The sequence below is a fragment of the Ambystoma mexicanum genome, chromosome 12 (assembly GCF_040938575.1).
Source record: "Ambystoma mexicanum isolate Mex_15411 chromosome 12, UKY_AmexF1_1, whole genome shotgun sequence".
Classification (NCBI taxonomy): Eukaryota; Metazoa; Chordata; class Amphibia; order Caudata; family Ambystomatidae; genus Ambystoma; species Ambystoma mexicanum.
Genome location: NC_090936.1, coordinates 597,709,457 through 597,734,890, shown reverse-complemented (window position 1 = coordinate 597,734,890; position 25,434 = coordinate 597,709,457). Strand labels below are relative to the sequence as shown.

The following is a 25,434-nucleotide window of genomic DNA, read 5'->3' as shown; positions in this document are numbered from 1 at the left end:
AAGTAAGACATTGTGTACTGTGTACATGTGGAAAATTGAGGTCGTGAGTGGCTTTTCATGCCTGGCTTGTAGCTCGTTAGTTGAACGTTTTACCCCTTGTTTACTTTTGCTGACCCTCGCCTTGTTTAATCAGATCATGTACATTGTAGGTTCTAGGGCAGGTGCGCATTAGCCCAACCCTCCCGTTTCGAATAACACCTAATAAAGAGATAGTTGAACAATACTTTGTGTCTTTTTTTTCTCACTGTTTAAGGTCCATTTGACCTAGACGCCCCTTAACCAGCAGCTATTGCAATTAAAATACGTTCAGAATCACAACATTTACAGCAAGTATCTGTAAAAAGTGCTTTGACCCCAGCTCCATCTATAGTCTTTACTTGATCACTTAAAAGGATGCCACTCGTGATTAATTTGCCACTGTTGGCTACATTATGTTTACCTTCCTTTTTATGTAGTTTTGCGTTGTTCTTTCAGCTTTGACTGATTCAAATTTGAAAACATCAAGGAAAAAGCAGCAGACCACCAGAGCCAGCGGTAAAGGTGCGCTAATGTTTGTAATTGTGTCCACTAAAACAATGCCTCTTTTAGATGTCCTCTGACCATGCTTACTTTTGTCCCTTAGTTTCCATGTTGCTGCTGCCCTCAGCATTGCCAGCATGAGTGAAGATGATGGCCCAGCAGAGAGGAAAAAACGCTTCACGGTCCCCTCTGATGACTTGGATGTCACTCCGGTGAGAAAGGGGGCAATGACAAATGAGCAAGGAGATCACTTTGTGTTGTATGGAATGTCTGAAAGTAGGTAATACCCCATCATCTGTCTGGACTCTTGCCTGTGTGATTGAATTTTGTCTTTATGCGACATAGATGTTAAAAGCGCCATTCAATTACCAGAGAGTAACGTCTATGCGCTTTCTGAAACACCTGAAATAACTCGTTTTGCAGCAGTGCGATCCAAGAAATGTGATTTTTCGACACTCATTGGCCAATTAATGGGCACTTTTTAATATTATTTTTCGCTATGAAATATTTGGCATTGGGTCTGGAAATTGTCTCCTCTTCTTCCTAGCCTTCATATTTAAAGTGTCTCGATTTCAGTCCATACAGGAGTAGATGTGTGTGAGCCATCAGCATATTTAGGAGGGGAACCCTCGCCCTGGTAGAATTACCAGATTGTGGGCAATGTCCCCAAATGTTGGGATACTGTATTCGCTGTCTGCCCTGAATTTTAAAAAAGAGAAGAAGGTGCTACGAGGAGGCAGATGGACCACTCTCCTGGGGTCTGGAAACAATTTCCTGATATGGTATGCAGGAAGAGCCAAGCATGGTATTCCTATAGAGCAACAATATGAAAAAGAACACAAGAGGAAAACTGCCATCAAAGATGGAACAGTTTAACCCACACTCCAGGCCATGAAACAAGAAGCCAGAGAGCCCCGTTCATTCAAAAAAGCGAGCCAGAAACTCGGAAGTATGAATACTAGCAAGTTTATTATATATGATATGATTTGATATGATATGGCATTTGTAACGCGCCTATACACAAGTGTTTCAAGGCGCGACGAGGCAGGGAGGGGGGAACAAGGGAAAGACAGACAACGATCCTACTAGGACAGGTGTCATTCAGACCGCGCAAGTGCAGGGGAAGGGAAAAGTGCAAGGGGAAGGGGAGGGGGGGAAGTGCAGTACAAGTAAGTAGAATAAGTAAATAAATAGGGCCAGCTGGTGGCAAGTGCAAGGCAAGTGCAGACAAGTTCTGGGAAAGGGGGGGCTGTAGGGATACAGAGACAGTCCCTCAGTGCAGGGGTTGCCAGGGAGGCAGTGCAAGAGGAGAGTGGCTGGGCCCAGGACCGAGGTCGGTGAGAGTGGCCCAGTTGCAGATTCGGTGCAGATTCAGTCGAGAATTTAGCAGGGGAGAGGGAGAGAGAAAGCAGAAGCAAAGAGGAAGGTTTTGAGGTGCTTCCGGAACCGGAGATGCTTCTCCTCAAGTTTCAGGGAGGCAAGAAGGCTGTTCCAGAGGGAGGCCCCTGCCACGGCGAGAGATCGACCCCCAACTCGTTGCTTCGAGAAGCGGCTGACCCCGAGGAAGTTGGAGATGGATGAGCGAAGGGCTCGGGAAGGAAGATATTTAGGAAGAGAGAGTTGAAGGTATTTAGGCCCCAGGCCCCAGAAGGCCTTGTGGACAATGCAGAGGGTTTTGAAATTAATCCTCGCAGCCACTGGGAGCCAGTGTAGAGATTTCAGTCCTGGAGAGATACGATCCCTGGGCTTGAGGCCAAGGACAAGTCTCGCAGTTCTGTTCTGGATGAGTTGCAGGGGGCAGAGAGTGGAGGCAGGCAGATTAAGATAGAGGCTGTTACAGTAGTCCAGCTTCGAGAGAACCAGGGCTCGGGAGACAGTGAGCTTCTGGGGGAAGGAGAGGAAGGGAAGAATACCTCTGAGGAGGTGCAGCTGGTAGTGTGACGACTTAGAGACGTCAGATATATGAAGAGAGAAGGAGAGTGTGGAGTCGAAGATGACCCTGAGGTTTTTTGCCTTGCAGGTAGGAGCAGGAGGAGGGCCAAGCGAGGCTGGCCAGAGAGCTACAGGGAAGGAGGGAGTGGGTGTGCCGATGAGTAGAATCTCAGTCTTACTAGCATTAAGGAAGAGGTCATTGGCGGCACACCATTCCTGGATGGCAGACAGACAGTCAGAGATGAGGGAAGGAAAGGAGGAGGCCGAGGGTAGCCTGAAAATGAGCTGGTTGTCGTCCACATAGCACTGAAAGTAGGGGCAGAGAGCGGCGATGCGGTGGGCAAGGAGTGCCGGATACTGGTTGAGCAGCCAGGGAGAGAGATTAGATCCCTGGGGAACACCACAGGTGGAGAAAAAGATGTCAGAGAGGAAGGACCCAAGTTGGATCTGGGAGGGTCGATTGGAAAGGAAAGAGGTCAGCCACGCCAGAGCCTGACCAGTGATACCCAGGTCATCACGGAGACGGTTGAGCAGGATGGCATGGTTGACAGTGTCAAAGGCAGAAGAGAGATCGAGCAGAATGAGAACACACGGAGTGTTGGAGTCGAGGTTCAAGAGCAGGTCCTCACGGATGTTCAGGAGAGCAGTTTCCGTGCTTCTGGCCGCTCTGAAGCCAGATTGATGGTCATGGAGACTACCAACAGTTTCAGCATGGAGGTTAGGCTAGGAGATAGCCAGTTTCTCCAGGAGCTTGCCCAGGAAGGGAGTGATGGAGATTGGGCGATAGTTAGCCGGGCAGGAGGGGTCGGAGGAGGGTTTCTTAAGAAGAGGGTGCACAAGGGAGTGCTTGAGGGGGGATGGGAAGACTCCAGAGGCGAAGGAGTGGTTGCAAAAGTCAGCCAGGGCAGGTGCCAGGGAGTCGATGTGGTCCTTGATAGTTTTGGAGGAACAGGGGTGAACCTGTTTAGACGAGACTTTCATAGATCGGACTTGTCTGGAAACCTCGTCAGCAGAAAAAAGTGGAAAGGCAGAGAAGGAGGGAGGAGGGGTGGCTGCAGAAGGGCCAGAGGAAGAGCCGGGAAGAGAGGGAGGGAGGTGATAGGAGGAGAGTGAGGACAGGATGTCCTGAGTTTTTGAGATGAAGTGAGAGGCCAGTGCAGTGCAGAGGGCCTGGGAGGGGACAGGAGAGGTAGAGACTGCAGCAAGGTTGGCAAGCTCCTTGCAGATTTTAAAGAGTTCAGCCGAGTTGTTGGATGCCGCAAAGATGCGGGCTTGGATAAGGGCTCTCTTTTTGGTGAGAACGGAGAGACGGTATTGCCTTTGGAGCAGGCGGCAGGCCAGTTTATCAGAGGATGAACATGAAGCACGCCATTTCCTCTCAGCCACCCTGCACTTGCGTTTTAGGGTGACGAGATCCGAGTCATACCAGGAGTTACATTTGGCTTTGGGCTTCAGGCGGATTCTCATGACAGGGGCAAGGATATCAAGAGTATCAGATATAGCAGAGTGGAGCATGGAGAGGGCTCTGTCAGGGTGGGAGTCAGCCGAAGGGGGAGGGGGGGCGAGAAGGTGGCAGCGAAAGCCTCAACTGACACGCGCTTCATGGGTCGGATGACCGAGAAGGTGGGTGGCAATGATGAGGGTGGCTTTGCCTGTGGGGTAAGGAGGGTGAGGTGGGAGGTTAGGAGAAAGTGATCACTCCAGGAGAGAGGAGTGGAGAGAGGGACAGAGAGGGGAAGGTCAGAAGAGATCAGAGCATCAAGAGTGTGCCCTGCAGAATGAGTAGGCCCAGACGGGAGAATAGAGAGTGAGAGAGAGTCCAAGACGGTCCCATTAGCATAGACATTAATGATGGCCTTAGAGGAGCGGAAGGGGGCCAGGAGGACATCCCAATGGGTGCCACCATTAATAGGAGAAAGGAGAGAGCACAGAGACCATATGAAGGGTCCATAGGTCAGGCGAAGGCACAAAAAAGAGGATGTCAGTAAGAGTTTCCTTGGAGCAGGCACTGGTATGGGTGTCAGCGATAGGGAGGCCTGGGTTGGAGACCAGGATGTCCTTTTTAAACTTTTTCCTACCAGATTTAGTGAGGAGAGCAGGATAGTCAATGGGAGAAGCAGTTAGAGAAGATAGGCGAGATAGAGAGCACCATGGAGTAGGAGGGAGTGGGGGGGGGAGACAGACGATGCGAGAGCCCGCAGACAGGAATAGAGCGGCAAGCACAGGTTTACCACATTTCAGAAGAACAACAGTAATGCGTATTAGGTACACAGTGGAGAGCCCACAAAATTGATATATTTTATATATATATATATATATATATATGTATATATGTATGTATGTATGTATTTTGCAGCCTAGAAATCAACATTGGCACCAGTAACAAAGTATCCAAGAATGTGAGGAACAAGATTTAAGAGGCTGAGCCACTGTGACACAACTTTCTCTCGGACGCAAAATTAGTTACCTAGCAGCAACAGCAGAGAAATTAGTTATTCTACTGTGTATATACTCCCAGACGGTAATATGCTGTGCAGTGAGTAATGCACGCAAGAAATTAAAAATAGCTATGCACCAGGCATAGAGATCTTACCACTGGGCAATCACCCACCATCTCAAGATCAAACCCAGAATAAGCAGATACCTAGCACCATTGCGTTGCCCCCCTGAACTTCTTTCAAGTACCAGGTAGTGCACAGCTACAGAGGTGTGGGAACATTTATCCCACTGAAGACTGTGGAGTAGACCTACACGCTAGAGTAACCAATAGGAGACCAGACATGTGGGTTTGACAGGCTGGGCTACTTGCCTAGTGAGAGCTGAGGCTTTTTGAAAAGGAGACTTGTTAGGTCAGACATTCATTTTGGCCTCTGTGTCTATCTTTGTAAGCCCCATGTCATTTTATTTTTGATGACTTATGGCTATCAAGGTAGGGCTACTGAACGACTTGTTGAGTTTTCTTATCAAGACAGTCTGTTCGTATTACAAGCTGGTGTAATCTCTTTCAGTTTCTAAGGCTCTGCCACAGTGTAGCCATTTTACTTTGTTGGATAGCCACCTACACCCTGAACAAGATAAAAAAGATGACCTGGTGTTTTTAAGTCCTGTGATGTAGTCATTTCCCGTGTGACGTTTCTTTGTGTTTTATAGCAGCAATGCTCATTTTTTCTATTTTAGTTCTGAGTTCACAAAGTCCTCTTTGAGTGGATGAAATCTAGTTGGAGCAGGTGAGAGTCTACCAGACACCTCAATCCACATCATTTCTGTGTCTGGCTGTAGAGACCCCCCCTCCCTGAACCCCCCCGCCCCCCGAGCCATTCATCCGGGATCCAAGTAGTTGGGAGAAAATAATGATACTGAGGATCCATGCTGGAAGCTCTCCTGATCCTCCTGAAAGAGCTATGCCCCTCTCTCCAGTGGGATCCTAGTTCAGGCCCTTCCTCCGCTTGCTCCACCAGGAACAGTAGGATCTACCTCTTCTGCAGCCTTTGTGTGCTCTGTTGAAGCTCTGTGGCCATATGCCTCAACAACTTGGAAATGAGTGGCCCTGCTGAACTGCTGCCTTCCTTCAAAGATGCTCCATCTCATGACTTGCTTGGGAAGACATTTGCAGCTGTTTTCCTGCCCTGTGATGAGACATCCTTTGTCCTTCACTGAAGTGCTACGATCTTCCCAGAGAACCGACCTACTTTCCTGAAAGGTCATTATTGGGCTACTCTGCTACTGCTGTTTTTTTGTCAGTCCATCAACATGTGGTTAGTCTCCTGTGGATCCTCTGACCTGATCTGCGTTATTGGCATCGCTCTTTCCTTGACAGGGGCTCTGTGTGCTGATCTTGTAATTTATACCTCAACTATGACCTGCAGAAAGCCCCCGTTTTTCTAAGCTAACTTTACTTTCTTGTCCATACTGACCATATAAGCACATGGTTGGTATGGACATTTGTCAGAACGGATGTATGTCTCTTGTTCAGAAAAAAACGACTATCTTTTTTTGCTCAATTATTTTGAGGAGATGCTCCCCATACCCCCACCAATATTGCCCGATTACGCAAACCACCATCTATATTATGATGGTAAAATTTGAGCAGAAAAATGAACAAAATCAATTTCAGCAGTTTTTGGTCAAGCAATGATATGATATGATCGTTTATTTATATAGCGCCTATACACAATGTGTTTCAAAGCGTTTCAAGGCAAGGGAGGGAACAAGGGAAAATACAATGACATTTTTACAGGCCATGAACAGTAAGGATGTGAAATTAACTATCGTACTCGGCCTGACGACGTTTCAGATAGTGCAAGAGCTATGACCTAGATAAGGAAGGGAGCGAGAGAGTGGGAAGGAAATGGAAACAGACAGGCGACTACCGTACTAGGCCTGACGACATTTCTTGTAGAGACGGAGAAAACAAACGGTGAGAGAGAGGGGTGCAGGAAGGGAGGGGAGGAACAAAACAAGCGACTATCATACTAGGCCTGACGACATTTCAGATAGTGCTGGAGGGGGTGTGGGGAGGAAAAAAACAGTAATGGGAGGGTGGTGGAAACAAACGAGGTTGCTATCATATGGACCTGCTACTGTGAAAACTATGTCTGCAAACTGGGATAAAAACCAAAAAAATTGTGAATGGTAGGCTCTTTTCTGTTATTATTTCGAAACACAAAAATTATTTGAAACGACTCAACCGTCTGCATATATGCCCATCAAAGTACCAAGAGCCCCAAAAAATGCCACATTTACGTGTGAAATTCTAATTAAGCCCCATTCAATACACTGATTCTGTTACCTCTCCATTCTAAAATGTATTGCTTTATTTATAAACATTTTGTAAAAACTGTCTAAAGATCAATTAAAAAGTCCCAAACCGTATAAAGTGTTAAGGGGTTAGTAAATGTGACAAACCATTACATAATTTCATAAACAACAAACGCAGATATACGGGTTGATTGAACCATTATACCAAGACCAAGTCATGCATCATTTTAAGTCCATTACTTGTCTTGGCAAACATAGAATAAATCCTTCTATATTTGGCAGAACTGGTTCGTATCGATGTTTTAAAATATCATCACCAAATATCATCTAAACACTGTTGACATCTTATGTTTTGGCCAGTGCCAGGGTTAAACATTGCACAGCACAGACTAACAGCCCTATTGTATAGCTCACCAGCTGGGACCTTGCCCCTTTCTAAGCGCGTGGGCCCTGCTCTGAAGATGAAGTCCATACAAGGAGAGAGTAGAAAAGTTTGTTGTGCCCCACAATACAGCCGAGCTCACGCAACTCCCTGAATGTGTGTTAGGCCATTATGACTAAAGGAGGGTATATACAACTATAAAATTGGTTGACGCAAACAAGGCACTTGCCAAGAGAGCATCAGGGCTACATATCACTTTGTTTTTCAAAGAATCATACTCTTTTTGCCTCAGAACTATGACGGAGAATTAAGTAAACTGATGTGCAGTTAGGAGAGCACGTTTTCACGAGACACAGAGAAAAGGCTATCTGTGGAAAAAAACATTTAAAGGGGCAAATTAGTTGAAAAGTGACTGTTGGATTCGTGGGTGCTGTGGGGCAGGTCGCGCGTGCAGAATGGGAGGTCTAGGGGGTGCACCAGTTCTGTGAAATATACTGAAAAGAAATTACAAAATTAAAGAGAAGAAAAAGTGAGCGGCTTATGAAAACACACCAAAATACAAATATTTTAAGAAGCAGAAAACGATAGAGGTGGGTAAGAAAAGTACACATTTGTGGATAATAGGTTGTCACAATTCTATTAGTCTGAACCCTTTGTAAGTGGCCAAAAAGATAATTCTTACACAGGAACATTTCAAAGAAGCAACTCAAAGAAAACAATATTAATATAATAAACTGAAAAAGTCACTTCTAACCATCCCTCCATTAAATGACTCAAGACTTTCTTCTATACCATGTCTAATCATTGCCATGAAATGGTGGCTGCAGGTAGGAAGCAAGCAGTCATAGGGCTGTTTAGGTGATGCACCTCTATCCTAGAAATGTACAACAGTCTTCCAATCTGATTTGAAAAGGGGGGCATCAACCAATCAAGTTGGAGGTGCATGCAGTTATGGCAAATCCAACTAGAAAAAGGATTCGCTGCAACTCTTAGAACCGTAGAGAGACATTTAATTGAGTCTCTTGATGGGGAAGGTGCAGCCCACAGCACACTCCCGCCTTACATCGTGTAGGCAAGTAAGCCCCAGTTCTGAACAAGTTGCAGTGTAGTTCCTAGCTTAATTTGAACCATGCTATCTTCACTGAGAGAAAGTGATTGCCAACAGGCTTGGCCTTTAACTTCGAGGGTGCGTAGCAACCCCATGTCGAAGAGAAAAGAAAGAGTGTTGTTTCAGTGTGCCTAATGAAGTCTACTACTCATGGAGGGAAAGGTGACTGGTAAAAGATGATTCAGAATTCTCAGTTCCAATACAATAACTGGTTTTCAATCACACAAATGATGACTTGTTACTAAGACATTGATGCTGCTTCCTTTGCAATCTTTGGTACAAGCCGTCCTCAGTCCACAGCTGTTGGGACCCCTCCATGTCACTGAATCAATGCTGGGAAGAGTCTGGTATCAATCTATCTGAGAGAGCCTTCTGCCATTCATGTAGGTATGTGCTATGTGCTGACATTACAGCCATGTCGGTGTGGTTTCTGTATCCTTTGTGTACTGGGGTAGTGTGTCGAATTCCTGACGCAGTTTGCTAGTGATTAGGTGAGGTCCTGTGAGCCTTCAACCCATCCTGCATGCCCGATTACCCTGCATCGCTTGTACCACATGATTAATTGTGTCCTCCAGAACCTCGAATGGGTGTTTGGGGGATAAAGGGAAGGCTGTGTCTTGCAATGCCAGATAACAGTAGTAGTGCCCTCCTTCCAACTAATCCCACTGACGAAAAGCACCTTCTCATGCATATTCCATATGTCTGTAAACTCATGGTATATATCATTTAATGGTGTATCCTCACAACTTCTGTGCAAACTCAGAGACTCTGTCCGTCCAGCACATCCCATTTAAGCTCTGCGCGCACACACGCACGCACACCTCTCTCTCTCTCTCTCTCTCTCTCTCTCTCTCTCTCTCTCTCTCTCTCTCTCTCTCTCTCTCAAAGGAAGAGATGCAAAACCAAACTAAAACACAACCTAACATTTTGCAAACGCTCAAATCTATGCAACAAAGCACAATGTATCTCATGTAAGAACATCCACATTGTGCACTCAGTATTAACATAAACTAAGACCAAGACCAGAACCATGACCATTACTTTCAGAGGTCTCGGGCATTGAAGTATTCTTAGGAATGAAAGCATCCAGCAAATCACTTTGTTCAAGGGAAACAGCAGCACTTCCACAAATGGTTTTGCCAGTGATTCCCTTATCATTGCTAGAGCCATCTCTACTATCGCCACTCTCATCAACGCAATAAGGTTTTCTCTCAATGTTTAACTCCAGACTGCAATTCTATCACTGGTCATTCACAATCCATACAAAACCACATTCAACTTTCTTCTGTCTATATGGACTCTCATACACTGGTAAATCAACTTCCTACAGTGCACCTCTTGTCAAACACATGTTTGTTCTTCTTTTGTTTCAATATCAAACATTTACCTGTAGGGGCAAACCCCACTGTGACCTCCCTAAACACTTAATCCTCATACAATTATGTTTGTTCACTCTTTTGTAAACTCAAATAGAATCAAAATGAGAGAATCTTGCAATGCTGTTGGACGTCATAACATACTAAAAACGCATGCTCACCGATGCCAGTCTAGACTCCTTAACAAACCCAAGTGTATGGATTGCTTGATTACCCTGCACTTGCTCCACCAACCAATTAGGACAGAGATTGTGTATGGTTTTGTGGCTGTATTTAGTGGTATCTCTAAGAAAGGTACACCATTGCCTTATGTGCACCTTATGAGCCATACATCTCTCTGAACAGCTGTATGACCACGTTGTTGAACATTCTAGGCACACATACCACCAATTACAGAACAGTATATGTGCCAGCATAAGGGGTGCCTGATTAAATGTTTATCCTTTAACATCCATCAGTTTCCTTTCTGTCACCCTGACACGATTTTCATCATGCCCTGTTCGCCAGAGCCCATAACCCCAAAGGCTGTTGCAGTAGCTTCCTGAGGCATGGCACGCTTTGTGGCAGAGTATAGTGCTATACTTGACACAGGGCTTCTGAGAGAGTTGGCTCTGCGTTTTATGGAACGTGAATCCTCTACCGTTGAGCGCCTGAAAGGTTTACTACTAGACAGAAAAATGTGTATGGTCCTACCTGAACTCCTAGGAAACAATTCTTAAAACCCTTGTGTAAATGATAAATATTAAATATCCCTGCTCAACAGGGGAGTTGCTAGGTCTGGAAAAGACCCAGGGCTAAGCTGATGTCAGAACTGTTGGGACTGGGGGCTAGCTAGTCTTTTGGCTGTAGCTCCTGAGATTCTATCCGGGGCTACAACCAAAAGATCAGGGGCTATAGCCCTCTTAGCCCCCCCCTAGCAACGCCCCTGCTGCTCAATTTATCATCGAAGTAAGCGTTTATAGTTTTAATATAGGAACACATAAAGAATGCTGTAAAACCTGTATTTAACTTTATGTATATGTATTCTTTTGTAGAAATTGATTATAATAGTTTAGTGAAGCAGTAAGCATTCTCAATATCAGCAAATGTACACTAAATATACTTCTAACATCCTACTCGGGCACACCAATTCGCAAAAATGCCAGGGGTAGCGAACGTGGCATTGCAGGAAGTAATCTCACATGCCCTTTGGTGGTCAACCTAAAAGTGACTAAAAACAACATAATACGCTTATAATTAATACAATAACAAAAACCTACTGAATTAGGCAAAGCAATGTTTTAGTTACAAGCCATATTAATACTTAAAGGGGCCCTGCCTTGATATGCCAATAGTGTGTTCATGTGTGCACTGAGTACAACCAACACAGACCGGGGCACTACATATATATACCAACACTGCCAGTTCTAGCCGCACAATGCATGCATAGTCCACATATGCTTAATTTAGCTCCTCATTTTCAGATGCTGGCATTTTATGCCTGTTTTAGCCTCATTGCAAGGTATGTAATAATATGTAAGTTACACCTGATGTGTCCAGGTAGCTCTTTCCCTGTCCTGATGCCTATCCGTCTCTCTCCTGGCCAAGTCTCTTTTTTTTACTTTCATGTACTTCCCAAGAGACTACAGTAACCAGCATATACCAGACTACGGGAAATGATAAACGGTTCCCTGGAAGCAGCACCACCTGGAGTAAAAATACAAGTATCCCAATGAATCTGGGCCTACCAGACAAGACCCAGCCTTCAACAGGACACGTGTTATCCAAATGGAAATAAAGTATGATTCCCCCATTCAGGAGCTGAATGGGATAAACCTCACCCACCCAACAAACCCCAGACCGGCAACAGGGGATCAGTGGGGCAGCGAAACTGGAACTAACAAGAGCCTGCATACCATATGAATAGGGGATGCTTAGGAACACTTCCCAAACTCTGTCTGAACCGTGATTTACCTTGGATGGAAGAGAACCATGGAACAAACCACCACAGTGACTGGAGGAAAATGGAGACTGAAAAGGGGGCTGGGCTAAAGGGCCTTCTGAAGACTAGATGAAGTCTTGGCCCAAAAGAGAGGAGATGGGAGGAGCTGGATGTAGAGAAGACAGAGAATGCCTTAGAGTATCCATTATATTGAGGATCCAATGGGAGTTAAGAGAACCTTCTAGGTAGGAGGTGGAGGGTTATAAAAAGCCAGCAGTATCAGTTAGCAATGAGAGATCAGGAGAGGTTAGAGAGATTGGGGCAGTACCAGGAGAACAGAAAGGAAGGTGTAGCAGATGGCAGAGGACTTGCAGGAGACGTTTTGATGTTTTTGGAGATAGTGAAGGTAAGGTATTAGGAGTGAGAGAGTGGTACCAATTGTGCTGTATGTTTGACCTGTGAAAGAGGAAGAAGACCCCCGGGGACAGAGGGGAAGGGATGGAGAGAGGAAAGGGAGGAAAAGTAGGAGGGGTTAGAGACTGAGTTAGGAGGGAGTGACGATAGGAAGGAGGAGGATAGGGAGGTGGATTGAGAGGAGTCGTCTAAGGTGTAAACTTGGGTGGGAGGCAGAGAGTGAAGTCAAAAGAAGGGAGAAGAGCGATAAGTCAAGGAGGGGAAATTAGGCTAGAAAGGAGGCGCGAGAGGCAAAGAAAGTTTGTCAGTAGAAAGTGAGGATAGGGAGTGAAAATACTGAGGAGTGGTACTTAAGACTATCACACTAACCCGGAAAGGTCACCTAGAAAGTTCTGAGGTAGTCGGATAGATAAGGCCTACAGCCTTTAAGCCTCTGAAGATCAGGGCCAGCCTGGGTAGTAGGAGTACCCTAGCTATCATTTTTCAATAGTGGTGTCAGATGTGGGATCGTTTAGGCCCGACACTGTGGCCAACCACAAGTAGAGACCATAGTTACACACCATGGCGTTTCAGAATCAGGGGAGTTCTGGGTCACAGCTGCTGCTGAATACATTGACTGGGAAATCTAGACACCCGAAGTGGGGCTATAGTGTCTCAGCCTTGGAAATCCACCTGATGAGTCCAGAAACTTATGGAGGTCCGCTGGGTCAGAAGGAACCCTTACTGAAACTGGGGACTCCGGGGCCATGCGATGCTGGTGGAGGATCCAAAACCCACCCTGATGGAACAGATCAGATACGCTTGGGAATGTTCAACAGGGCCATATAAGGACTAAGCCAGCAGGAGTGGACTCCAAGCAATCCCAGACACACCTGCCTTCTAGCAGTGGCGAGGCCACCAGCCTTGGATACAGAGGAGGAAGAGGTCCTATTTGAGTAGCCAAAGGGACAGGCAAAAACCCAATAATCTCAAAATGACCAAACCCACCCCAGCCACCATAGAAGATCTGTAGAAGGCCTGAGCTGATGGCAAATTGGCCTTCAATAACCAACACCAGGTGAGTGGTGGCCATTCGTGGTACCCTTGTGGAGAGACCGGGTCACCCTTTGGTACCACCCATGTTGATTCAGAAGCGGAAGGTTGGAGAGGACCCGTGGGCATCCGTTTTAAACTTCTAAAGGGTTGCTGACATGGCTGGATGGCTTAGGGACAAGATTTGCCATTTAACCCCACCCCTTACTGGTGAGGCTCAATAGGCCTTCCCGGCTCTGAATTCTGAAGAAAATACCCCATATAATGATATCATAAACGGTATTCTAGAACATAGGGGGCACAACTAGGAGCATTATCCGATTGGGCTGAGGAACCTGAGGTTGCACCTGGTTGAGAGACCTAGACCATTGTCCTACCTAGTCAGAAGTCTGAACAAGTGGCTGGGACTGAAACCCTATGAAGAAACCCAAGAGATGTGGATCTTGGAGTAATTCACTGACTCTTTACCTTTGTATCTACAAAACATGATGTACCAGCTCCATGATTCTACCATGAAAGAGGCTATTCAAACAGCAAACACGTACCAGTGAGCTGTGCACCAGTGATAGCCCCCCATGGGTTCTAGGAAACCTGGCAAAAGTAAGTCCCTTCCACGGGTTAAATGAGGGAGACTCACACTGTGGGTTTCAAGCCTTCCAGGAAAATGTATCAAAAAGAATAAGACAGACTTCTCCACTTGAGGAGACAGTTTCAGACATGCTAGACTTTGTGTGGTGCCAAGGCCGGAGATGGGGATACTCTGTTATGGCTGTGGGCAGCATTGCCAGGTTGTTCTCGGAACAGTGCAGAGAGGTGCCAATGGAAATAGGCTTATTAAGATCTGAGCCTAAGGAAGATTTCATTTCGAAGGCAGGACCTGATATGCAAGTAGAAGAAAGTTACCTTTACAATCTGTTCCATGGAAAAAAGGAGGAACCAGAAACAGCACAATTTGCCTTTTAATTGATGGGAGATGATGAGCAAAAATGTCACATATCTGTGTCCATAGAAGGCAGAACTTGAACTGCCAGGGATTTGGATTCAGGAAGCCCATGCACAGCCATCAGGGCTGATTTAGTTACACAAAAGGAATTGGCTCCTGCGGGCCTATCAATAATCATGAGTGTTCATGGGGATGCAGAACTCTATAGCCAGGCCTTGGTTTCATTAGGTGTCCTGGGGAATAGCCTAAAGTAATTGCGGTGGCGATGCCAGGGCTCCCAGAAGAGGTCCGAATTGTCCCCTGTTTGATCTGTGTTTAGAACTTGTTAAGCACAGTCTCACAGGAGCCAAAGAAAACACAATATTGAGGCAGCAAGATCAGACCCAAGTCCCAGAACATATAATATGGATGGAGGAGGGAGGTTTATTAGAAAGTAATTTTTCCTAGGCAAAAACCCAAAACATACATTAGTACTAGGGTAATGTAATCGCCACAGAGCCAAAATGGGGTGCTTAAACGGCAGCGCTGCCATAGAAGCCACAATACCCACTATTGTACTATATGTAAAAAGGGTTGCAGTGGCAGGAGGAAATCTACTGAAATCCCTCTGACAACAACAATTATTTAGAGAACCGAAGAAACTGAAGGGGGGGAAATGAAAAGTTTAGGTGTCTCATAAAATGAGACCGCAGAACCCCCAAAACGTAATTCTCCATTAACGGCTACTATATAAGGCAACATTTTAAATGCTGTCTAAAACACAGGATTAAAAAATGCAGGTACAGAGATTCCAAGATGGCCACGATGCTTGGAACACAGCGGCCACCAAGCTCCCGACCCATGAGGCCCAGTTGCCCGCAGATCTGATCTAAAAAGCCCTCCCCAGGCGTCGGAAACTGTGTTAATATCCTCTGGATTGGATCGGGGGAACTGGAGCAACTCCGGCGAACTGGCAGAGGGGAGACATCGACATGAATTCAGGATAGATTGCCCGCTACCTGAGAGGGGCACCCCGGCCCACCGAAGGGCTTCAAGCCTCGCATGCTACAGAGGCAGACAAGCGAGAGAAGCCGGACCACAGCCCGGAAGCAGTGAGCGGCTGGCACCCCCTTCCCCTCCCCAGCACCCTCTGCGGCAAAGGAGTCCTGTGGGGCGTGCGACCCCAGGTGACAAACAGGCCCCCGCCGACCCGCAGAGGCAAGCCGAGCATCTGCTGAACCCCCAGGGCTTCAACAACGCTCGGAAGGAGGGGGCCTCCGCTACGCAGAAGGAGAATCTGGACCGAATTCTCCAGAAACTATAGCAGCACAAACCCACTCTGCAACCAGAGCGGGCCCCGCACTGCTCCTACCGCCAAGACAGTTACAAGGGTGGGTAGGAGGAGCTCCAAGCGGACCATCTGATTAGCTCCACGGCCCCCTCCACCCCCCGGGGCACCAACACCACCTTGAAGAGAGGCTGCACACCAGGAACCCCTACACCCCGGACGGTCCTGTGATTTAGGAGGGAACCCCTCACTCATGACACACCTGGATACCACCACGTGGAGAGGCAGTAAGGCATAGCACCACCAGGATCAGGTATGCATAGGGTCTCCCCCCGCTGATCTCCCCAAATCCTGCGAACAGGCCTCCTCACCACCCTCCGTGCGCATCAGTAGACTGTGGTAGCCGGCCACAGGGCCCCAGCAACCCCCTCCCATCGAAACAACTATTTCAAACTCACCAGGGGTCGGTGCGGAACGCAGTCCGGCCCACTAGGCCCACGCACTTTGGGCAGCAACCTTCCCTAGACGACCAGACCTGAACATCGCAAGGAAGGACGTTGGTCCCGAGTCACCTCCCCACCCCCCACGGTCATCGACCTAACCGCCAGCACCCAATGGGGACCGGCCGGCACTGAGCCCTCTGAGAGGGGCGGTGGCCAACTTTAGAGCCAGGGTCTAACCCCAGGGGAGAAGGCGCGCTCCGGGGGGAGTTTGCAATATATCGGCGCACCTGCGATGAGGGTGCCCATCCCCTCATCCATCCCGCCCGGACACGACCGGCCACCAGGCCTGTGACCCACCCTTCCTACAAGAACGACCACCAGGAACAAGTCGGGGGGGGGGGGGTTGGGGATCCCACCCAAGCCAAATAAGCAACCCGAAGTGGATCCTCAGTCGCTGTTTGGCTGTGTTGTGGCTGCTCTGCTGTGCCTGAAACACGGTCGGGGACAGGAAGTTCGCGTTCACTGGAAACGCGGCTTGTCAAGACTCTAAGGAATACGGACTGTGAATATGTTCACTTTCTCTATTTAGTAGAGTGCAGACTTTGTGCCAGGACTTTGTGCTCAGGACTGTTGCGGTGGAGTCTTATCTTTTTCCCTTTTTACTTTTCTTGTAACACCTCTGCTCTACTGCTGGCCCCGCCTCCTGCCTACCCAGCAATCCTATAACTGCCACTCTCCTTGCGCACCTGTGCGCGCTCCCGAAGTGGATCCTTAGTGGCTGTTTGGGTGTGCAGGTGCGAAGGTCCCTACTGCCCCCTCCTTGTTTCCAGCATCGTGGCATGCATTGCCATGTATCAGTATGATCTGAATTGGAAATAAGGTAACAAGGCACATGTTTTTGTACTATCGGGTTGGGAGCGGTGCTTTGTGGATACCGTGAAGTTGACCGGCAATATACCAATATATTGCATTGTAAACAATTGTTATCTGCTGTGCAACTTTCCTATAGTCAAATTGTGCTCCATGCTTGGTCTGGGACGTAAGTAGCATTGGTCTGCTTCAAGGAGGCCAGAAAGGGGAGGGACTCCTACACCAATTGACTTTAGGGCATTCACAAACTTTTTTTATATGTGCACGTAATCCTTCCCTTCGCCCTGGAGTATAAGATTGATTATTCTATCTATACACTGATTGTGCTTTATTGGGAAGAAGGGGTTCACCACTTAGTCTTCTGATGAGCATAGCGGGCCCACTAAGAAGTGGCAAATTGCCAACCACTTTGTCTATAAAAAATGAAATGCCTAAAATTGATATTGATGACATTGATGATTCGATGAATATAAGTTCTCTGGACTATCCCAGTGATAACACTCTTCTCTAGAATGTTCATCTTACATCTGGTATGCTCTCGCCAAACTCTATAAAAACAGAGCATGCCCAGATTTTCAATGAAAATATTCCTCCTTGCGGAGAGTTAGTCTATAGCCTCTCGCAGCCTCCTGAGGTACAACCAGAAAAGGGGATTACAAATACATTTCCCCTTAATACGGTTTTGGATCTGGATTTATCTATTCATCAGAGCTTTCTAAGTGTACAGGAGCGCTGCCCTTCACTTAGCCCCTTGCCTACAATTAGAGATAGCTCCTCTAGCCCTCCATTGGATACATTAATGATGGCCCCAGTAAAGAGTGCTCAATTGGATAAGCGGATACTGTTTTCCTTTGGCCCTTCTACACCAATACAGTTGAAGGGGGGTGGTATTGATAATGTCCATTTCCATAAGTACAATCAGGAGAATGCATCGTTGACCCCTGACTGGATATCCCCTTCTTACAACAGACAGGAAATTCTTTGAGGAGGAATTCTGGGCAGGAGGTTCAAATAGAATCCTTTCCTAAATCGGACCCAGAAGAACCAGATTTTAGAAAGCAGCTGCAATCTTCTTCTAGTCCCCTTCAAATACATCCCTTTATAAACCCGCAGATACCACAAAGGGCTTTCTCCTCTTTGGAAGGATCATTCTTGCAAAAGAATCAGGAATCGGAAGGCACATTTCCGGTTCTGACGCATATTCTAAACCTTCTTGATAAGGGTCATGAACGTACCCATCAAGAAATCAAAGATTTAAATCTGAGGTTAGTGGATTTTCTAACAATAGTAAGTAAACTTGAGGGTCTTCTATTCAGGAACTTCTAAGAACTATTAAGGCTGTCCCTACTCCTACTAAGGAGGGTACTCCCTTAATGTTATCTAAGAGTATTCAGATCCTTATCCAGGATAGGAATGAGAATTCCACTCAAACAATATCACCTTTGGAACCCTATGACAGAAATTATGCTCAAGCCGCTCAATCTGTTCCTGTAAATCAAGCAGTTGGGAAACAAGTAGAATTAGACTGATTGGTGAAATTGGTTAGCCAGAATTCCACCCATATGATTCAGTTCGAATCCTTACATAACTCGATACAAGCTGCTATCAGGTCAAGTCATTTACCGGAAACCCCTTTAATATCGGGGAACCCGTGGAGGAAAAGTCTGACAGCCCTACTCTACTAACTGATATTATGGTGGAGGAAGAGAGAGAAGCAGCCAAAGATGCTGAAAAACAAATGGATAATCAGGATTTGACACAATACGTTATACCTAGATATTTTATATCACGGAAAGAAAAAAAAAGTACTTTAGGGCATTAAAACACAGATCGGAAAAAGAGCCCTTGTGTAACCAGGAAAGGAAAACACTTTATAAGGGAAAAAAATTGGGAAAACAAAATCATGTCTTACAGAAAATCCTCAATTGAAGCTAGCAAAAAAGCCTTGGAACTAATAGAGAACCTTCCATTGCCGGCACAATTGCCGCCTTTGGAAGCAAACAAAAGGACAGTTATGGGTAATATTTACACCCTGTGTAAAAGGGATGGGGGGGGGCCCGGCCAGTGACACCCTAACGTCCGCGTTAAAATCGAAGTGTTATTCCAAAAACATTAAGGGCAAGCAAAAAATACTACCGTTTGAGCAGATTTCAGTAAATTCACAAAATAATCTCCTTAACTTCTTTATAAAAAAAAAGGCAAAGGAGCCTCTGATGGGGAAAGATCAACATACTGATTATACCTCCACCACAGGTATTTTGGATACAACAAAGGAAAATAATATGCCTCTAATGGAAATTCTTATACAAAGTTCTCCACTAGCAAAGGCACATGCCCCTCCTTTAGCTCTGCACTATACTGCAACTATTACTAGAAATAGTAAAAGTCCTGTTATGGGTAATTTTCAGCCTAAGGCCTTGGATAAATCCCCACACCTTGAAAGGGGAGGAATTTCGAATTGCCCTCCTTTTACATATATAGAGGGTGCTTGTACCATTCTAAAGTAACAGGATGGAGTAAATGCTGCCATTGTAGTCCCCCCACATCATTGGTTTGGGGAGGGAAGAATATCTTAAAATCAACCCGCTTACCTCATTGATGGATGACGCAGTGATGAATGGAGTGAGAGTCTCAAGGGCGATAAAAGAACCTATGCAATTAGACACTGAATCTACTGTTAGAATTGTGTTGAAATCGATGTTTGAGGAAACTGTTAATGCAGTAAACACCCCACAAAAGGGGAACCAGGGATTTAATCCAATAACACAAGGTGTGACTGTAAGATCAATAGTGAAGGATTTGCCTCCCCCTGCATCACACATTGCACCAAACTCACTAGTATATAGGACAGAGTCCCAGAACTCCAGGGCTCCCGCTAGTCTATCCAACACTGATGTATATTTGAATCGAACTGAACATGAGGTTGCCCCCAAGCGTAACCCTCCAAATACCTTGATTAATTGTGATTTGGATCAGATTCCGTGGAGAAACCCAGGCACCCAGACTACCCAAGTGTGCTGTTATATTATCTATTTGATCATGATGGCCCTGGATCGTTAACAAGAGGCCGAGTGCTGGCTTTATGTAATGAATTCCAATCCTTGAGAATTATTTAATCGGCGAATATAACACTGGTGGATTTCATACATCCTGAACGCCTGGATTGTGTCCGCCTGGTTTTCCAAACAAGGGCTTTGTATGAGGCATTTTTAGCAGCTACAGAAGATTTCAACAGGCTGGTCTGATATGTTGTCTTTTCCTGGGGGCACTATGCCTTTAGATAGGAGCTCACAGGATAAGGCAAAAAATGATAAAAAGGGACGGAGCGATCCAGGACAGACTAAGAAGCTAAGAAGGTAGATTGTGCAGATGACTAGACAAGCTGGAGGTGGCTAGCCTTGACTCTAAGAGATTCAGTTACTCCGCTAAAGGAGATGAAGGCCTCTCGTCAAACCTAGTGGCATTTCGATCATCTCCTGGAACTCTAGGGGCCATTCCCATTTATTAAATTCCTCATTAGTTTGTGCAGGGTTGATGCAACACCCTCTGATATGTCTGCAAGAAACCTGGATGATCAGCCCTTGCACATTGGATGGCTACGAATGTTTCCAGGAATATGCCATACAGGGTTTCCAAGGCCGTCCCTCCGGTGGACTTCTTATAGCTGTCCAGAATTTCTTTTTTTTTTTAAAGTGTGTAAATCCAACCGGGTGGCTCCCGGGTTTCGTTCAGTACATCTTGAAATCACTACACAAATAGGAACAGTTCCAATGCTGTTAATTAATGTATACTGGTCTACAAATTGTAATCTTGAAGAAGCTTTGCAAGTATTGAACGATTTTGTCTCTACAGAATTGTCTAACCATTTTGGACTACAGATTGTCATAGTGGGTCACTTAAATGCCGACCTCACTCAAGATACAGACTCTATGCAAGTCTCAGACTTTTATCATCACATATTCTCTAATGGTGTAAATAAAGACACTAGAAAAGTGGAACAAGGAAAGTTATGGCTTAGTTTCTTCTCTGACTGGGGACTATCCTCAGCCAGGGCAAATGACGACCACAATAGACTGATACCAACCTGGTCGAATGGCATCCACACATCTATTATAGACTATATATTTGTTTCACAATTATTGTTAGAGGCAGCACCTATATTTAGGATACATAGGACACATTATAGTGATCATGGCATGCTGATGGTAACATGGAATGTGGGCTGCCCAAAGGAAGTATTATCTAGGTGTGTTGGTCATTTTACTGTTAATTCATCCAGGTCAAGACTAAAGTGGCATGATGGGAATATCTTGAAAGTTAATAGACTTTTTCTGAAAGAAATGGAAGAAACCACTGTAGAGAAAAAGATGCTTCTCTACAACCATAAATCCTTTGGAAACCATATTGGGTCTGCGCTAGAAACTCTGCAAAAAAAATCCATCTAGACGGCCCTATAAGGCCACCAAACAAAAACACGTTTATGATGAATCGGTGAGAAGAAAGAAAGCCATCCAACAAAAAGAAATGAGTTCTCTTAAGAGATCTAATCTTAGCCCGACTGATCTTAAAAATAACATAAAGAAATTAAACCAGAAATATAAAAACTGGCTGACCAGTCATATATAAACCCTTTACCAGGCTGATTACGAAGCAATGCTATCAGCCCTTAAGGACGGTACCAGCAGACAATTTTGGTTACTATTGAATAAGTTAGAAACCCCTCAAAATAGTCCAAGCCAATCCAATTTGTGAACAGGTCTGGAATGGCCACTTTGACCGTATACAAACATCCTACTAATCCTAAAAATTGGACTAAGACTTGGTCATTACCTTGGTTACTAAAATTTAGTTTAACTGATATAGAGTCCCAAATAAGACAGGCTCGCACCTCGGGATGTAAGTGATTTCAACCCAGCACTCCACCTAAGTCAATGCCTAGCGTGTGATGCCCAGCTGGAACCCTTAATTATATATTTGTCTCTATGTTCTTTTATTTCTGAATGATGTAGCCTTATATCACGCCCCTCTCTTTGAATCCCCCCGGTCTCACTGAACCAAGAAGAAGGTTGTTTTGCAAAGTTAAAAGATTTATTTTATGGATTTGAACAAGATATATATCACACTTTTATGAATTTGAACAATATCTAGATATCACACTATTAATATTTATACAATGATCACCAATGGGTGATATCACAATCAACAATCTCTTTAATCAGTAGGAGTGTGGATGAGAAGAATAATGTATCATAGAATAAAACTTAGTGTGGGTTCAGTCAAATGCAATGATAGGAAATTAATGCAGCACAGAAATAATACTTTTGTGTGTTCAATCAAATGCAATGTAATCGCTCTTTCCCCCTGATACTACTCAATCCCCCCCCTAACATGCAATATAGAGATGGAAGGAGAGAAAACAGGTTTCAGGAACATACAAACTGAACAAATGCAGTTTCAATCCCAATTACCCATAGCAAGCAGAGAGAAACGGGAATGATTTCAAAACAGGTCAAATGCTTTTGAATGTGGCTTGTAATGAATGGGAAACACCCTAAAAATGTATTTTAATTCACTAAATTGGAGTCAGAACTAGAGGGAGCCACTTTGGATAGCTTCAGGTAAACACTAGCAATGAGGATTGAATGACTAGCAGATTGGAAACTGAATTCTGAGGTGGGATGCAAGAAATAGCTATTTTACATGTGATGAAATTGAGTCAAATGCAGAATCACGGCAAACTTTTCAGCGCGTGAGAAACGCGATTACAGAAATACTAGTTTGAAAGCTGAGGATGTTAGCTTCAATCTGATGCTTAAATTTAGTTTCTAGCATGTACGGTTATGAAGTTATGAAGGTTTTAGTAGAGGTCGATTTTTTTTCAAAAAGAGTCAAGATTTTCAAATGACAGATGCGCTTTTGAATTACAAACAAGAATTTTTGTTGCACTAAGGGAGGCTATGAAGATGCAAGACATCCAACGGGACAGCCACCAGAACAGCAGCGCCTCTGCTCTGACTTTTGCCAGCCAAGACACTTGTCTTTCTTTAACAAAAATATTAGCGCAAACCATTATCAAAGGCCTATATGGGTGAGGGAAAGATTCAGAAAAGACAAAAGAGATTCTACAATGCAGTTCTGGATATGTTAGAATGGGTTGGATAGGATTACTTAAGGATAAGAGATTGGCTATGGACAATTCTATGCTAGATACTCAAAACTATGGTTTTGGAATAGGCCAGTCAAAGATCTGATCAAAGGTTTTGGACTGGAATTCTGCTAGCCCACCGGACAGGATTCAGGCACCCAGTTCTGCACTCAGCACGGCACTCTGGTCTCTGCACGGCCTCCAAACTGGATCTGATGGGTTGGTTCTGGAGTTATAGCTATCTGGTTACAGCTCTGCTCTACTGGTTTGGATCTCTGGGTTCTGGCAAGAGTTCTTGGCAAGAAGCAGAAACAGCATAGCCAGGCTGTTCAATTTTTGATGTGCCCCTTGGAAGTCTGGGGATAAAATCAGGTTGCAAGATTTTAAAGGCCAAGCTGAGAAGGGCTCAGCTTTAGAATTGGGCCTTCTGCTTTCAGAGTTCTGGAGTCTTGGATCTGGGTTCTCCTGCAGAGCGCTTCACCAATAAATCAGTTGATGGGTAAATGTGTGTGTGTCTCTAGGTATGATATGATATGGCATTTGTAACGCACCTATACACAAGTGTTTCAAGGTCCTAAACTGACCCTATTTATGTTTTTCCCAAAGGGGTGGGTAGGCTGATTATACTAAGCCCACCCTCTAGGAATCCGATTGGTCAGAGTATTTCACCTCTCCCCATTTGAGAAGGAAATCTAGTGTGATAGTGATGCTGCAATTTACAATCCAGGGAAAAACCTCCCCTTGGTTTCTACACAGAAAATCTATTTTTCATATAAAGCATATTTACAATATCATCAGCTTGCTAATAATACATATTCGGATCACAGATTTAATAGAGCACGTATCCGTCCAAATCCCATCTTCTTGAGAGTTTCGGTTCAAAATTGACAGTTTTTCGCGCTTTTGGTTGGTTACCCATTGTCAGATCTGTACACATTTTTCCAGATACATGCGCATGACATCTGGGCATAATCCTGTAAACTTTCATATTCCTAGCATTATCACAATTGCTACAACATCAACATTTTGGTAGTCCGGTCTCTGAATATCGCACAGGGTTCAGAGTAGTTTCAAACTGTGAGCAGCATTTTCATATTAACAACCTATAAAATACAGATTTTTCCAAGATTTACACAGTTTTCTACGAGTCTTGTCCTAAAAAGATGTTTGGTTTACAAAGGTAGCGGGCGCTCCTCTCTCGATAGAACAAGGCGTGATAACCTGTTCAGTGGTTATTAACCACTTGAGAGTTCGCAGCCACTGCTTTTTCTCACTGTGCCTTTCACAGATGGGAAATATCCATTTGCATATCAGTCTTTGTCCTGCCCAGGGGCAGTCCAGCACCGAAATGCAATGGCAATTCCAACCTGAACGAGGGTACCACCAGCAACCCCATACACGTGTTTCACCCTTGTTGGGGATCATCAGTGAGGTGAAGCTGATGCCTCTCTAAGCACAGTGAGAGGGAGACCACGTCTGGTTGCCCCCAGGAGACCTAGGGTTACCAATCCCAGGTTCCTTGAAATTTGGTTTACAAAGGTAGCGGGCGCCCCTCTCTCGATAGAACAAGGCGTGATAACCTGTTCAGTGGTTATTAACCACTTGAGAGTTCGCAGCCACTGCTTTTTCTCACTGTGCCTTTCACAGATGGGAAATATCCATTTGCATATCAGTCTTTGTCCTGCCCAGGGGCAGTCCAGCACCGAAATGCAATGGCAATTCCAACCTGAACGAGGGTACCACCAGCAACCCCATACACGTGTTTCACCCTTGTTGGGGATCATCAGTGAGGTGAAGCTGATGCCTCTCTAAGCACAGTGAGAGGGAGACCACGTCTGGTTGCCCCCAGGAGACCTAGGGTTACCAATCCCAGGTTCCTTGAAATTTGGTTTACAAAGGTAGCGGGCGCCCCTCTCTCGATAGAACAAGGCGTGATAACCTGTTCAGTGGTTATTAACCACTTGAGAGTTCGCAGCCACTGCTTTTTCTCACTGTGCCTTTCACAGATGGGAAATATCCATTTGCATATCAGTCTTTGTCCTGCCCAGGGGCAGTCCAGCACCGAAATGCAATGGCAATTCCAACCTGAACGAGGGTACCACCAGCAACCCCATACACGTGTTTCACCCTTGTTGGGGATCATCAGTGAGGTGAAGCTGATGCCTCTCTAAGCACAGTGAGAGGGAGACCACGTCTGGTTGCCCCCAGGAGACCTAGGGTTACCAATCCCAGGTTCCTTGAAATTTGGTTTACAAAGGTAGCGGGCGCCCCTCTCTCGATAGAACAAGGCGTGATAACCTGTTCAGTGGTTATTAACCACTTGA

At 45.4% G+C, this 25,434-nt stretch overlaps 1 protein-coding gene across 1 annotated transcript in view; it reads left to right on the top strand.

Annotated features, from left to right (window-relative positions):
- Nucleotides 1-25,434, top strand: part of ERCC1 (ERCC excision repair 1, endonuclease non-catalytic subunit) — a 333,113-nt gene that overhangs the window by 190,294 nt on the left and 117,385 nt on the right. The window contains exons 2-3 of the mRNA XM_069628983.1: nt 475-540; nt 623-731. Of these exons, the coding sequence (XP_069485084.1) occupies nt 657-731 (75 nt within the window). The 5' untranslated portion in view covers nt 475-540; nt 623-656. The remainder of the gene's footprint in view (nt 1-474; nt 541-622; nt 732-25,434) is intronic.